Source organism: Eulemur rufifrons, chromosome 2 (genome assembly GCF_041146395.1).
Source record: "Eulemur rufifrons isolate Redbay chromosome 2, OSU_ERuf_1, whole genome shotgun sequence".
NCBI classification, from domain to species: Eukaryota; Metazoa; Chordata; class Mammalia; order Primates; family Lemuridae; genus Eulemur; species Eulemur rufifrons.
The window spans coordinates 112,624,246-112,641,264 of record NC_090984.1 but is presented as its reverse complement, the minus strand read 5'-3'; the positions used below and the strand labels follow the sequence as shown (position 1 = coordinate 112,641,264).

The 17,019-nt window shown below is 40.3% G+C and overlaps 1 protein-coding gene across 5 annotated transcripts in view; it reads right to left on the bottom strand.

Annotated features, from left to right (window-relative positions):
* Positions 1-209: 209 nt before the first annotated feature.
* ZC3H14 (zinc finger CCCH-type containing 14) overlaps positions 210-17,019 on the bottom strand; it is a 45,605-nt gene continuing 28,795 nt past the window's right edge. Inside the window, exons 10-18 of one of the 5 annotated variants that reach the window (XM_069489162.1) lie at positions 14,872-14,964; positions 14,156-14,230; positions 8,967-9,126; positions 7,985-8,217; positions 3,968-4,088; positions 2,903-3,039; positions 2,176-2,264; positions 1,240-1,346; positions 210-690 (exon numbers count right to left, since the gene is read on the bottom strand). In XM_069489162.1, coding sequence (XP_069345263.1) covers positions 684-690; positions 1,240-1,346; positions 2,176-2,264; positions 2,903-3,039; positions 3,968-4,088; positions 7,985-8,217; positions 8,967-9,126; positions 14,156-14,230; positions 14,872-14,964 — 1,022 coding nt within the window. In that variant the 3' untranslated portion in view covers positions 210-683. Of the gene's footprint in view, positions 691-1,239; positions 1,347-2,175; positions 2,268-2,902; positions 3,040-3,967; positions 4,089-7,984; positions 8,218-8,966; positions 9,127-14,155; positions 14,231-14,871; positions 14,965-17,019 lie in introns of all 5 variants that reach the window. The other 4 variants (XM_069489179.1, XM_069489172.1, XM_069489199.1 and 1 more) reach the window with 4 other exon arrangements.

Below are 17,019 nucleotides of genomic sequence, written 5' to 3'. Positions count from 1 at the left end.
TGTTCCTATTTTTCACACTTGCCATTCCAGCTGTCCCCACCCTCCATACCCACCCACTCATCCTGCCACAGAAGGAAAGGAAACTGGGAAACTTTACCAAAGCAGCTTTTAGCCCGAGAGGCCTGTATTGTCATGCTTTTCAAACTAAATTTGCTTAAAAATTAAAAAGCAGAATTGAATGACTATTTTAAGCCGCCTCAGTAATTTTGGCCACTCCTGTTTTCATGGTGGATTACGAGAACATTATATAATCTTTGGGAAAAGTGAAAGCAGCAAATTCAACTTTTAGAATGAGACTTGCCTCACTTATCTCTCTATACACCTACCAACCATGTAGCCCTAAACTGTAGTACCATTACTAACAATGATGTCACATTATGAATGCTGATACTTAAAACAGCAGTGTACAAATATGCCTCAAATGTTTTAATAGAATTTAGCCTTCCCTTAAACTGTCTTTTCATAGTAAAAACAAAACAACAAAAAAAACACCCACCCAACGTTAAAACCACTTAAGAAACTTACAAACTTGAAAAATCAGACACTTCAGATAGGCAATAAACTTCATATTATGAAAGCAATATATTCCAAGTTTCAAAGATTTGACAAGTTCTGTAGAATATCTTTCATCAGTAGATGGAAACTTTCAAACTGCATGATCTTCTGCCTGGCAGGACTGGGTGTCATTCACTGAACAAACAGAACCAAAATTTTTTTTAATTATTTGCTTTGCATCCATATATACTATATGCCTTAGCTAAAAAGTTGATTTTTAGACAAGGAATATTTGGTCGTAAGTTTGTTGTATCATATTTTTAAAAATATATACATAGATAAACGATAATAACATATGTAATTAAATTTATATGCCACACTAACAATATTCTGAAACTTCCTTTCAATATTTTACAATTGCTAATATCTAAGAATATTAAGCAGTATATATACACAAACCCCTGCTAGCCTTAGTATATGCTTGTACAGTATATGATCATAAGTTAAAAAAAAAAAATGAAATGTGATCTGGAGATGATCTAAGTAAAAAAAGGTAATCACTGGATAAAACACAGTTTGGTCCATGTAGTAATAAATTAATTTTACAATGGTCCTTTGGCAAAATAAACAGCGAAGAAAAAAAAAAGTGACAGTTTCCCAAAACTTTATATGCTTATAAATTAAGAAACTACATATTAATAAAGAATTAGAAGTGACACTAGAAAAATTTATTTTAATCTTTACCTGGTTTGAGGTCGAATCCATTTCAAGGCATGTCGTGGTGGTACAGTGATGGTGGGATGGTAAAACGTGCAATCCGGTCTTGTACACTGAGTGTTAAACCTACAGTGCTAAGTAGATAACAAGAGGTTTAGCAACAGCCGCAAGGCTAGAACTAGTAGAACTAGTAAACAATCAGATGACAATAACCGCTCCACCCTCACCATTAACAGGGTAAGAGACCTGGTCTGTAATGTCCATTTTAACACTACTGAAGCCTTGAAAAAGGAACGTCCCCTTGAAAGACAAAAATCCTAGCAAAGAGTAACAGCAAGTGGAATTTCAAAAGGAAGCTTAGCATACAATATGAACTTCTAATCAATGCAGTAATCATCCCTTATTACCCTCCACTGAGTAGCCTCATCTATACCCAGGTACAGCTGGGGCAAGTGAAAGGTCTTTCATAGGTCTTTAGGCTGTTAGTGCAAAAAGGAGATCATTCACTCAGAGCAACTATGCAGCTGGAGATACACCGATTATTCTTTAGCACACAGACAATTAAAAGCATCAGTACAGTTTGAAGGTATTAAGTAGTACCTACTGGATATTTCATCATCTCAGTTCTGGCGTGAACCAAACCACCCACCCAACCACCCACCCACATGTGCAGGAACAGAAGAGTAGAAAAGTATAACTAGTAAAGATGCGCCTCTCTCCCATGAGTGCTTAGATGCTGACACATTAAATAGTTTCAAACTTGGCCTAAGGGGCCAGAGGCTCAATGACAACTAAGGAACAAGGTCTTAAAGACCACAAAATTAACTCTGACAAAAAAAGAAGGTTAAGTTGGGGAGGGGGGTAGGAAAAGCAAGCAAGATCTTTAATTTGCTGATGACTTTCCACATCTCAGAATGGAGAAGTTACCACTAAATTGGTTTTTAAGAAAATAGAAGTTCTTACTTTTGGATGATAGAAGGGACATTCCATTTTCTTACATGCTGGGAAGTAACGGCAGAGCTGACTACTAGAAAGTGGTGTTGCTGTTGCAACTGCTAACAAAAATAAGAACAAAGATTGATTGAATCTGTTTGACAAAATAATTTTTAATGCAGTCTACTGATGTTTTTATGGAAGTGAGAACTATTTTGAAGTTACAATAGTAAGGTTTATATATATTCATTAGTGAAGATAAAATACTTAAGAATAGGATGGCACACTTGCTTTTTAAACACTGGTTAGATTAACTGATCCTGTCAAAATTATTTCTAAAACTTTTTTTTTTTTCAGCTCATTATGGGGGTGCAAAAGTTCAGGTCATATATATTGCCCATGCCCCCCCAACCCCCCGAGTCTGAGCTTCAAGCGTGTCCATTCCCTAGACAGTGCACATCGCACTCATCATGTAGGTATGCACCCATCCCCTCCCCCCACCCCCACCCTCCCCAGTCAGAACTTCAAGCGTGTCCATTCCCCAGGCAGTGCACATCATCGCACTCATCAAGTAGGTATGCACCCATCCCTTCCCCCCAGCCCCCACCTCTGTCCGATACCCAATTGGTGTTATTCCCAAATGTGCACTCAGGGAAACCAGTTTGCTGGTGAGTACATGTGCTGCTTATGTTTACAGTCATAAAATGTCATTTCCTATTTTTTACCCAAATGTAGTAGTGCACTAAAAGTCACTAACCTGGTTTTGGAGGCAGTACTGGAATTCTTCTACTCATATGAGTAAAAGGACAATCTGGTTTAGTACACTTTGCATCATATTTACAATTTGGGTGAACAAACAAACATTTTTCAGCAAATTTACAATTGGGGAAGGCTCTACAAAACAAAAAAAGCATATTATTCATATTTGATCTTCTCAATGCATTATTAGTTTTTTGTAGAGGGCTTCCTTATCTCTACTACTACCTACCTTACTTATCGCTACTTGTTTTGAGAAATGCATATAAAAATAAAGGATACAGTACTCTATTTTAAAGGCAGGCAGATATCAAAATACGACACACACATCTATTCCAAAGCTTGAGGTAACATGGGTTTTTGACTCAAGCCAAGCCACCACGAAAGGCAGAAGCTTATTTTGCAATAAGAATCACACCACTTACTCTGTAAGTAAGGTCTCTATTTTCTGCACTAATTTCAAAACACTAAGCATATCCTACAGGCAAGGCACTGTGCTACAAAGACTCATTCCATGGTCTCCTTAAATGTATAACCATATAATTCCCATATCAAAATTTCCTTAAAGAAGTTAAAATATTACTCCTACTTTTATCTGTGCAAAAAAGAAAAAAAGTTCAAACATGGAGAGAGATTCCATCTATAGGACACAGACACATAAAAATTCTAAAAGCCATCTCAGAAAACATTACACTGAAGAAAAAGTTAACCGAAGTCCAAAATGTTTTATTACCTGGAACTTTTTCCCCAACTCCTCCAAGTCTGTGTATGTGCATGAACAAAATGCATACAAATTGGGGCAGTTATCATATACCCATCTCCTATAAATGTACAGAATTCTCAACCCAGGTATCAGGAAATCACAGGTCTGAAGCACAAAGAAGGCTCCTCCCCCAACAGACACAAATCCTCAGAAGTTTGCTGCTCTTGGGGGGAGGGGAGGCCATAGTAAGTGTCACTGAATTTAGTTATAAAACTCAAACTTGTCCACAGAGAAGAAAAAACAAAATAAGCCATAAGATACAGACATGAAAGTGAAAACCAGAATCTGTGTGATGCTACTCACTTGCAAGGGGAGATGGGATGATGGTAAGCACACTCATCCCCATTTTTACAAGCAGGCCAGTACTTGCAGCGCTCCAAAAGCTTTTCTGGTTTCTGTGCCACACTCAGTTCACTCATCTCAGCTACAAAAAGAAAGGAATTAAAGTATCTCATTAATTATGATCAATTCAGTACATGGCACCTTCAACAGACTTCCCTCAAACCTCAGTCTCAAAATCTTCTGCTAAGTTTACAGCCATATAAAATAAGCAAGCCCAAACAGTCTGACCAACACTGACAACAGAATCCTATGAAAGATTACCAGGAAGGAGACTACAGTTCTCACTGTGAAAAGGAAAGTGGACGGGGCAAAGTTTTCACGAGGAATTCTAATTCCCAATATTATTTCAGAACTGAATTAAATATAAAAGAGAGGGAAACAATAAAATTAAATGGAAACTGAAAACACAAATAGGGTGATAAGGAAATGTGAACTAATTCTCATATTCAGCAAGATTATGAGTAGCAGAACTCACAAGTGTTCCCACTTGCTGACTATAATTCAGTTTTCTAAGTGCAGGTGCTAAACTCACAGCAATGTCTAGGAAAACACTTTTGCCTACAATGGGTCACAAATGCCATTACCTGTAGGGGGGAAGATAGTTCACCTAACAGGGTAAGACTGGCTGAGTTGCAGAAAGGGACAGGTGGGGGACAGCAACCTGGAAAGCACAGCGCACACCCACTCACACCACTCACTGTGTCACATCCAATTACATCAACTATGACACAGGAAAGTGGTACCTGTGTGTGTTGCCAGATTATCTCTTTTCAGTAAGCCAAAAAACTGCCTTCTCATATGACATCTACATTTTCAATGTTGGCAACTAATTCAAATTTAGAACACTGAATAAAACATGGGCCATAATCAGCTGCCAATTTCTGGCCCGAGACACCCCAGCCAAAAAACCCCCCAGCACCATGGGTGTTTATATAATGGTTCACACGCGTGTTTATGACAGCAAATAGCACTTCAACTATATTCTTCTAGTCCTCTTGCCTGGGGTCAGGTAGTTCAAATCTGGCTCTGCAACTTAGTAGCTTAGCTAGATACTTCCGGCAAGTATTACCTAACCTCTCTGTGCACTTCAGTTTCCTCACCTACACAAAGACAAAACAATGTCTTTCTTAGAGTCTGATGATTACATGGAAAGAAGAATGAAACACAACCAACGCTGGCCAGACACAGCGGCTCATGCCTCTAATCCCAGTGCTTTGGGAGGCCAAGGCAGGGGGATCACTTGAGGTCAGAAGCTGGCAACCAGCCTGGGCAATATAGTGAGACCCTGTATTTATAAGAAAAATTAGCACATGCCTGTAGTCCTAACTACTCAGGAGACTGAGGCGGGAGGATCACCCAAGAGTTTCAGGCTGCAGTGAGCCATGACTGTGCCACTACACTCCAGCCTGAGTGACAGAGCAAGACCCTATCTCTTAAGGAAAAAAGCAAAAACAAAAACAGGCAACAACCAATCATCACCTAACAGCAGCAGCAGCTAGTACTATGAGTACTTACTGTTCTAGTGACCCAACTTCTATCATCATTACAGGAGAACAAGGCAGACAAATCCGGTCACATAGCCCAGGTAGGGGCATCATCAAAGAGCTATTGTTTTTTTTTTTGTTTTTTTTTTTTGTTTTTTTTTTTTTGAGACAGAGTCTCACTCTGTTGCCCAGGCTAGAGTGAGTGCCGTGGCGTTAGCCTAGCTCACAGCAACCTCAAACTCCTGAGCTCAAGCGATCCTCCTGTCTCAGCCTCCCGAGTAGCTGGGACTACAGGCATGCGCCACCATGCCCGGCTTATTTTTTCTATATATATTTTTAGCTGTCCATATAATTTCTTTCTATTTTTAGTAGAGGTGGGGTCTCGCTCTTGCTCAGGCTGGTCTCGAACTCCTGAGCTCAAACGATCCGCCCACCTCGGCCTCCCAGAGTGCTAGGATTACAGGCGTGAGCCACCGCGCCCGGCCTGAGCTATTGTGACTATGCCTGATACATACATTTTTCTATGCTACTTAAAAATAATAAATTATTATTTTAGCTCTAAGATATATAAGTATCCTCAGTTCCAAAGAAAATCTGATAGGACTGGAATGGGTTTTCCTGACTTTTAAATCTTTTTTGTGTCATCCCTGCAGAGAAAATGCCTTGCCCTCCTCCTATATAACATACATTGGACTAGGGTATACGCACGGGAACCCAGTACAAATGAGACTGAGAGAAGCCCAGTTGGAAAATGGAATAAAGTAGCAAGGTACTCAAGAGCAATATTAAAGAATTTAACACTTTAAAAAGAAACTTTACCTTCCTGGTAGAAATATTCGGTCATACACACAAAAGCCATGCCTCTGGTTTTCCCCAACTGACATTTACCTCATAAGCTATAAAAACTTTTCCTTTAGTTTTAAAGAGGCAAATTTACTTTTCATTGAAAGCTGTAAAATCTGTGTTGCCATATAATGTGTATGTGCCGGGGCAGCGGCAGCTTGAAACAGATGTTGCTGTTGTTGTGTCCTTGAAATAACCCTCCAAAAACCAACCAAAAGCAATTACAAAGTTTCAAACTCCCTGCCTGGAGGGTAAAAGGTATAAAAGCCAGAGACTCCTGGTGACTGTTAGGTAGCAGTCTCTCCAGCCACACTCATGTCCTAATATTACAAACGCTTCACCCTTGAGCAGCAGTGAAACATTGAGAGTCCCCAGTCAAAGCAAAGGGATAGAGGCTCACACTCATCACAACTGTCTCCACAGTGGCCCCGGCAGTTGTGTGACCTCGGCAAGAATTTTTACTAACTTGTTATTTATAGAGTCTAACACGGATATCTACATTTAAACGAAATTAGATCCTAACAGACCAAATTATTAAGCTATCAAATTGAAAACCAAGAATAGTGAAAACCACAAGAATTTTCTTATTTTAGACAAAATATACAAGGCCAAGAAATCTGCACTGCCTGACTCCTGCAGTTCTTCCCTCGTTACTAGTTGTAAACGTTTCTTCCTGTTGATCGGGTGAGATTTTCAACTCTCCCCGCTCATTAGAACTATGACACTATTTCACGGCAGGAAAAGCACTCAGGTTAAAGCTAACAGTGCTTGCTCTTCACCAACTCTTGATCTCCCCCTAAAGTCTGTTATATTTTTAGTGACTGAAAAAGATACTCAATACATGTTCATATCTCTGCCAAGAGGAGGATTACATGGAAAAAATTTCAAAATCCATTACTGTTTTTCTTTGAATCTGTTCATTTATAAGATTCAGTAATTATCTACCCTGCCAATGAAGATGTGTTTCTAAAAATTTTATCAGATATGAGAAGCGTAATTACCATTCTCTGTCGTGAATGAAGATGACAGTCAGTGGTGGTGCAGGTGCCACTGATACCCAACAAGAGAGGCAGCGGAGGTAAGAAACATCACCTGCCTAAAAGCACGGCGCTATCTGAATCGCGTTCACGTGAGTTCTGCTAAGCATTACTCTTCAGTGTTAAGTACAAGGTTTTTTCCTACACTCCCAAGAAGTATCTCGACAGATTAGGTGAGAAAGTCCTTTCAAAGAAACTTCACTGAGATAGAAAGAGCATCAAAACCCAAATTCGCTTTTCTCTCATGTTAATTATATGAGACTATTGCTAGTATAAGGTGAAAGTAACATAGTTTCTAGAGAAAAAAAGGTAAAACAAGGCATCAAGAATGATGGTTCACCCTTTAACAAGCATAATTAAGAGGCACTGTTAGGTTCCATGGCTGAACTCCATTTTAGGACTGGAATAACAGCCCACCTATGAAACATACCCAAAAGTAACAGGCTGAAATTTAACTGGTGCTTTTGTCTAGAAGAAAAAAGGCCACTCACTGTTGAACATAAATAAAAGCAAGGCCTCTAACCAACATTCATTCAAGGTAGAGAAACAAGTCAAAGATTCCCTTCACAACAACAGCACACCCTGGGAAGGGGAAATCTGAGCTCTCAACACACCGTTGGAAAAGCTACCATTTGGGTCCTCAAGCTGCCTGCTCAGCAACTGCAGCTGCTGTGGGTGGAGGAGACCTCTGAGTCCCTTGTTTGAGGCTGCAGTTTGGTTTACAGGTTTCATTCCTTCAAAGCACATGTCCTCCTCTTGATCTGACATGTATCCTGGGGGGCTGGGGACACCATCCAGCGTCACTATAAACTTGGGACTTGCAGGTTTATCTGGTTGTACAAGATCTCTGCCAGACAGATAAAAAATACCATAGAATTAGGGAAACAAACACAAAATGCTAAGCCTCCTAAAGTGATCTTCAGTAGAACTATCACTCCCTTGCTTTGCGTTTGCTTCAATAAAAAAGATTCGGTAGGACTTCCAGGTACAGCATTAGTGTGTTCCTGCTAACACACTATAGCCACGATCAGTCACTGTGGCATCATCAACAGTGACCCTCCAGTCTGTACTTACTAAGGACAATCTCCCCTCAACCCTGACCCCATTGTCCATTTGATCCTCATAGGGTCAACATGGAAATAAACCAAAAAATTAGCATTGATGCTCAGAACACAAGGGCCAGCAGTTTTACATTTACACTAATTTTATTGTCTATACATTTGTTCCTTTATAGAACACATAGTCCGTTTTCTAAGGGAAGAATCTCCCAAACCTGTCTTATTCTCTTCAGAGAGATTTCCAGACTATGGTCACCCGGCTTTTAAAATTTCATTTCCTGGATGTGCATAAAGACAAGAATCTTATCAATGGAGTTAAATTGTACACTGAGTTTTTATTTGAAGGTTAATGGATTTCTGAGTAAGAAAGATGAACTGGAATTTTTTAAAACTGAATCTGGCTAACTAGTCATGGGCTGACCACTGAATGAGTAAAAGCACTCTGTATCGGGCTGGGGCGGGAAAGGAGGGAAGCTGGGGACTAACCTGCATTATCTAATCACACAAAGTAGCTACACAAGAAAAAGAAACCATCTACCGTGTCTGCATAAGGTGTCCTGAAAGTACCCGAAGGGAATCTGCAGTCTTCATCCCCGACTCTTGGGTTGGTGCCACTACTACTTCCTCAGACAGCTTTGGCTTCTTCAGAATAAATGATCTTGTGTCTGCATGGACCATGGATTCCATGTCATAGTAATCTGAGCCAAAAAAATTGGCCACAAATGTTTACTTTTGAATATACCTTGCATTCCCAACATCACACATGTGAGAAGAATGTCAGTCTTTTATATATTCATCATTATTGTCAAAGGAAAATCACAACTGGTTCTACTCAGGAATAGGGATGTAATGCTATTCCAAACATTTTTCCAAAGAACTCAAGGAGTCCTTTCTTCATAGAGCACATTACAAATGATTCTAATTAACACTCCCTGCCTACAGTAGAGAAACGTTCTCATGTGAGGCGTCTTATGGGATATTAACAACATGCCCTCTTAAAGTACAACAGGCTTTTCTAAAAACATGGAGAATTCAAGAGCCCTAAAAGCTCCCAAGAATTATGATGTACACGAACTGCTTACCTACTTTTCTAAAATCTGTTTTGTTCATTTTACACAGTACCACTTACAGAGAAGAACATGTCCTGATAAAAGGAATTCTCAAGTGACATAATTCCTACCTGGTTATAGACAGAGGATATTTTAAAGGGGAATTTTAAGATGAATGGGCATTTTTTAATATACAGCAAGAAAAACACTAAACTTCAATACAAATAACCACAAGCTCACATCATCTACAATATTCTTCTTAAGACTATTTTATAAAATATGCCAAGACCTGCCGCTGAGAATGGATACGGCTGACCTGTCAATATGCCGCAACTGACTCAAGTTAATGCACTACCTTTAAAGCTAAGCGTTAAATAATAGAAACCAAAATTCACAGGATATTCATTCATGTTCATTCACTGAACAAATATTTACTAAACAATGAAGAGAACTAAGCATACAAAGAAAAAAAAGACGCATACACAATTCCAGAACAGCACAACCCAAAAGGTGATCCAAAAGGGGTATAAACAAAGCAACACGCTAGCTGGGGAATCAAGGAAAAGCTTACCCAGGGTGAACATTTGAAGCAGGCATTAAAGGGATGAGCAGGAATAAACTAGGGGACAGAGAGAGTTGGAGGGTAAATAGAACCCTTCAGGCAGAGAGAAACACATGGACAAAGGCAGGGGCTTTCATAAGGCCTGGGGCATTTGAGAGATGAGAAACGGGTGTGGCTGGAAAGGGGTGTGAGGTAAGTGGCGAGGAAGGCTGAAGCATATGATAAAGAATCTTGTATGTCTCAGTGACCTTGGATTCTGGTCTAGAAGTAGTAAGAAATCAACAAAGGTTCCTAAGTAAGGAAGTGACCTGAGCAAATCAGTTTTTGGAAAAACAGTGTTAAGGACTGGAGTCCTAGATCTTAGTTAAGAGGCTGTTACCCAGGAGAGATGGTGAGCTTCTAAATTAAAGGACTCCCCACCTTGCCCTATTCTAATGTACATGGGAGGGAGAGAAGACACACTGCACACTCCCTGGCGGAGCTCCACAGTAGCTGCACTTTGCAATCACCAACCCAGGAAGGGGCAGGCCCACCTTCCCCAGCAAAGGTGCACAGATGGGAAAGGGAGACAGACGTGGAGAAAGCAGAGATTGGAAACACAGAAAAGGAGAAAGAGCACAGTTAAAAAGAGGGCAAAGATAAATTCCAATGTTCAATTTATACAGTGTGAAGTCTTTGTGGGGCTGCTGTGTTTAGAACAAAGCTGTAAAGTCAGATTTGACCCTCAGGAGGGGGAGAGAAATGAGAAGCAGAGTCAAAACTGAAGGTGAAATAAGAGTGTTTAATTATACATACTCAGGGCTGTCGTCTCTCACTGAATCCTCACCCAAAGCCTAAGAAGTAGAGTTTTCCTCCCATGTTATAGATGACCAATTTATAGTTTCAAGTTCTTAAATGATCACTGAGGTCTCATGGCTAGCAAAAGTGAAGCCCAAAATTTTGGCCCTAAGGCTGCTGCATTCCTTTCCACCAACCTGCACTTTCTCAGGACAAATGGTTTTAATAGTTAACACCTTGGGAGAATACAGAAGAGATGAAAATAATGCTGAGGGCAGGACACAGGGTCAAGTTAACATTTTAAGAGGCAGAGGAGGTGACAAGCTGATAAAGGAGAATGAGAAGACTAAAGAGAGAGTGAAGTCCTGGAAGCCAGAGGACCACAGAGTGAAGAAAACATGGGAACACAAGTGTCACATGCTCACAGGTTGGGCAAGTGTGCACTGAAAACAGAGCTTTCCATTCTACAGAGCTGCTGGTCACCTCTGCAAGCTTGAGCAACCTGAGTCACATGGATGGCAGACAGGAGAGTGAGTAACATCTTCTGGGTGGAGACCACAGGCTGAATCCACGCCTTTATTTTTTGTTCCATCCTGAAAGCCCGTTAAAAATATCAAAAAGTGTTCGGTTTTTCTTTTTCTCTTTTTTTAAAATAAAAGCATAAACCCATAAAGGAAGTAACTGTAGGAGAGACAGTCACATTTTGAAAGTGGAAAAGAGATGAGTACGGGCCGGGCACGGTGGCTCATGCCTGTAATCCTAGCACTCTGGGATTCCGAGGCGGAAGGATCGCTCAAGGTCTGGAGTTCAAGACCAGCCTGAGCAAGAGCGAGACCCCCGTCTCTACTAAAAATAGAAAGAAATTATCTGGCCAACTAAAACTATATATAGAAAAAAATTAGCCGGGCATGGTGGCATATGCCTGTAGTCCCAGCTACTTGGGAGGCTGAGGCAGAAGGATCGCTTAAGCCCAGGAGTTTGAGGTTGCTGTGAGCTAGGCTGACGCCAGGGCACTCACTCTAGCCTAGGCAACAGAGAGAGACTCTGTCTCAAAAAAAAAAAAAAAAAAAAAGAGATGAGTAGGAACTAACTCAGTAGATATCTGCAAAAGCTAAATTCTAAGCCAATAATGAAGCAATAAAATTTAGATCTAAATTCTCCAAAGGCTGAGAAATTGCCAGCAAAGGGAACCTTGGGAAGAAATGGCAGAGAAGACAAAGCAAAAAAGAGGTGTGTTAGAGTGTCCATTTAAGGGGCAATTAGTTCTTCCTAAACTCTATTTGTCTGTTTTGTTTTGGTCCTCACCACGCCTATTCCCGGTCCCTCTGCACTGTAGACACGCAGGATGCCTGGAGATGGGCTTTCCTGCTGACTATTGCTGGAGAGGCTATGGATGAAGCATCACGATCTCTGTTGGAAAGACACTAAAACAAAATAACCTAAATATATACTTTTAAACTTTTTTTTAAAGACAGATTTCCTGATAACTTTTACCCATTTCATACATTCTCCCTTGGAGGAAATGGAGCTTTAGACTCTTGAGAAGAACACAGGCTCTGTGGACCAAGGGATGCCAGCCATACTGAAAGAAGTACTGTACTGAAAATGGGGGGGGGGGTGTTAAGGAAGCGTCACATGATAATTAACGTTGAGGTGCTTCCCCCAGTCCCCAGTCTTCTTTCCCCACTTAGCACCCAGAACTCTGGCAAGCAGGCTATTACTTGAAAAATCTTTCTTTGGAGAAGGTGACCAACCTGAGAGAAAGGCCTAAAGGTACTGACACATCAAGTGCCCCCAAACCAGACAGGGAGGACAAAGCACTCTCCACCACGGGATCTACACTCAAATATGAAATCAAAAGCCCACCATCCCCCAATTCATGAACCCACAAAACCAATGAGCTTTTTAGTGCCCCACTCTTATATATAAGACAACCAAGGATCCCCAAACATCTGAGGAAAACCTCCAGCATAAAAGACAGTCAAAACAAACAACTTGGCGAAAACAAGACCACGAAGCGGGAGGGGAATGTCAAAACAGCCTTTAATATCCTCAGAGAAATAAGAAAAAGTATTGCATACACGAAACATGATCAGTATGTTAAAAGAAGTAAATGGGATATGCAGAAAGAAAAGCGCTCTTAGAAATGAAGATGTGACAGGAGGTAAGTTAAAGACTGTTGTCGTAAGCCTCAAAGAACTACTTGAGGCTTCACACTGTGAGTGTGCCATGGATAAAAAGAAAAACTAAAGGAAACAGAACAGAAAGAATGCATAAGAGCTGAGGAAGTAGACATGACATACAGACCTGGGCTACAGGAACTTTTTGAAAGAAAATACTCTTATGTAGAAAGCAGGATGGAATGTTGGGAGATGAGAGGCAGCATCAAGGATGGAGAATGTCTGAACACTTCCACGCAGAGGGAGAAGGCAGAGACTAAAGCTGAAGTATGACGACCCGATGACATTCATCAACTGGGTGGAATCTGGCATCTGGGTGGAGGCTAACCCTTAGAGAGGAAAAGCACATCTTTCTGAAACAGAAAACTGGGGGAAGCTCAGGGAATATAGTCACTCACTTAGGAATCCTGATGAAGGACAAAGAAAACTGAGGAAGAGGCTAATAGAAAGGGGTCAAGGGACCACAGCTTCCAACCAGGGGCAGACATAGGGGAAACACACAGAAAGAGAAAAGATGCTTTTGGGTACTAGTGGTTCCCTGCATTTACCCAGCAGTCATTCTGTGGGCACTAAACATGCACCTGGCAGGGGCTGGGCACCGAGGACAGAGAGATAACTAAGGCACCAGCCCCAGTCCTGAAGTAGCTTGTGTGCTATGTGTATGTGTAGGGGGGGTGGGGGGGGAGGAGGAGGGTGGACAGGTAAGATAGTCAGCAATTAAATAACTGTGGCTCTAGAACAACAAATCTAGGTGTAGCCCTGGTGAGAAGATTCTAAAGTGAAGTAAATGTGAGGATAAGATTGAACAGGCAAAACAAGATACTAAAGCAGCCTGGGGCGAAGGCAAAAGCTGTGTAGAGGCAGAGTAAGTGAGGGGCTCAAGCCATCCCTGACAGGAGAGTGAGCAGCCAGCGGGTACCAGGGACCCAGGTGGAATGGCATGATAGGAAGAAAATTTATGAATGAGGCAAAAATAAAAATACCGTATAACGTGAAGAAAATGTAGATCTTATCTCCTGGCCCTAAAATATTTTCACAGATCTAAATATGGTATGTTAGGGCAGGATCTAAGAGTTACAAGGTACATTAAATGATGGGTAAGGAATGGAAATGGAACTGAAAATTGCTAGATGACTGTGAAAATTTAAATATTACCAACCTTGACTGATCTGCAGAGTTTCTGCCATTACTGGGTCAATTTGCAGTCGGGATAATAATTGCCTCTGTTGAGTTCCTAGAACATAAATTTAAAAACTTCACTAAGCTTAAAATACTAACAATACCAGCGTGTTTTCTCAGAAATTCATCCTTCTGAGTTCTTAACTGAAAGTGTTACTTAAATCTTCAACAATGCAATTTAGTAATATTTACAGACCAAAGATATATCCTGTAAGACAAAAAGCTATACTCAGGGTTAAACCAAAAACTGCAATGTAGAACATTCCTGGTTCTCCCTCTGTGAGAAAGTCAGTTTTTTTTTGGATTGGAAGGTAAAAGCATGGAAAAGCCAGGGGGCTGCCTTGTGACCAGCAGCTCATGCCACAGCCAACTGCACGAAAACATGGTAAGCACCCCCTCCATCACCTGGGCTCTTATCATTACACCTCACCCCTCTGCCCCTCCATCACCTGGGCTCTTATCATTACACCTCACTCCTCTCTGCCCATAATCTTTGAAGGTAACAAAACCCATTGGAATTATAAAACAAAGCACTAGAGAATCCTCTGATCATGAAGTTCCTAAAAGACAAACAACAGGCTTGGATGGATGCAAAGAAAACAACAAACAAGTATGATACTCAGCTCAGCAATACAGGCCCTATGTCAGCAAAGCATGACAATAATTGTTTGGATCTCCCATAAGAAAGGATCACACCTGTAATCCCAGCACTTAGGGAAGCCGAGGTGGGAGGATCACTTGAGGCCAGGAGTTCGAGACCAGCCTGAGCAACATAGCGAGGTGCTGTCTCTACAAAAAATTAAAAAATTAGCCAGGTGTGGTGGTGCACAGTTGCAGTCCCAGCTACTTGGGAGGCTGAGGCAGGAGGATCACTTGAGCCCAGGAGTTTGAGGTTGCAGTGAGCTATGATGCACTGCACTCCAAGCCTGGGCAACAGAGTGAGATCCTGTCTTAAAAAAAAAAAAGAAAGAAAAAGTTGCTCAACTAGAGTATTTATTACTTCTTAAATAGGTTGATATTAATTTCTAATAATATTCCTAAAAGTCATACTGGACAAAACAATGACAAAGAGCTGATTTCCCCTATCTTCAATTTGATGGTAAGCTCCTTGAGAATGGAAGAATGTCATATTTCTCTGTACCTTCCCCTCCAATGCTTAGCAGCTATCAGGCACTCGCTCACTTACAACAAAGTGTTGCACTATGGCGTACAAAGGGATGTAATTAGTAGGGTTCCAAATACTGAAATATTAAGATGCTTACATGCTAACTTTTAGTACATCTCTTACAGATGGTTTCACTAGGACAGGCTTTGCTTCCTCGGTGCAAATATGTCAGTGGGCAATCTCTCACCAAGTACCAAGATTTCATCAAAAGGTATTTTTAAATTTTAAAAGCTATATTCAACTTGAAATTTTAACAGCTATTTTCCTTTAAAACATAAGTTGTATTTCATTACTCTTTAGCGTGTCCAAAAAAAAGTGAATTCCTTCCAAAATTATCATGGCAAAAACACAAATCCTGAGGAACAGACCTGCAACCCAGATGTCATTTAGGTCAAGTTGTATTCCTGTGGGACAGTTTGGGAAACTGAGATGTTACGGTTACAGAAAGAATGTTCTTCTAATGCAAACACCAGGTTCAAATACTACAACAGGTCTCTTTAACATAAATAGCAGATGAAAGAATTACACATTTTAAAATAATATCATGCAGACAGATACATACAAGAGGATCATTCTCTCATAGTTCAAGTTTTGCTTTATTTCTCTATACTTTTCAATACATTATTTTAGAAAGCTCTACTAAAGAGGATGAAATTCTGATAAATTATGGGCTTCTAAATTTAAATTATGTAGAGTCCAAATTTGTCATTAAATTAAGGTTTTTGAAAAATTCAAGTTCTCTATGACTTGCTCCCTCCGTATAAGAGTTACAGAGTTAAGATACGTAGGAAGACCTAGATCAAAGGATGAGTACCCTAAAAGACATTGTAGGTTTACCTTTCTCAACGTTTCTAAGGAAGCCAATTATTTTTACATCAGTATCCCTTGACTGTGATTCAAAATCTACTTCTTCTTGAAGATCTTCAAACTGTCTGTTGCATTCAGATGTTGATGTTGAATACTCATTCATTTTAACCTCCAAAGATGAAAGTTTTGCTTCATTCTGTGACACTCTAACATTTAGATCAAAAAGATTTGCTTCCACTGTCAAAATTGCTGCTTTCATTCCTTTAATTTCATTGATATCCGTTGATATCTTCCTTAAAAGGTGGGAAATATTGTCCAGCTCATTCAGTGAAGAGGAACTTGCTATAGAACCTACATCAACTGGCTCCGGCGAAAGGAAAATTGGTAGAGACGGTGATGGAAACCTCGAAGACATTTTCATAAAATTCTCTCTCCCTTAATATCTGGTAATTTTTCCTTCACAGCCCATTAAGTTGTTTCATCAAAAGTAAAAGCAATGATCAATGCTGCTACCGTAAGAAGTATTAAGAGTGAATAACATTTGATAACCTATAACTGAAAAGATAGCGTTGTACATTTCTAGAGTCAAATCAAAACTAAATTTAAAAATGCTAAACACACCAGACCAATTATGTCTTCACTACAACAAAGAAGCTGCGATATGTAGCCCCCGTATCCTGTGAGTCCTACTTATAACTGCTCCCCAAATAAACTCCATTATTACACACAAAACAATCCTGACTTCTGATTGGCTGAAAACAGACATGTGACATACAAAGAATTTTCTATTATTTACTTCATATGACAAGAACACTGAGGAGCTGCACCATAAACCAAGCAACAGTATCATTAAGAACTTTACATGTCAGTGA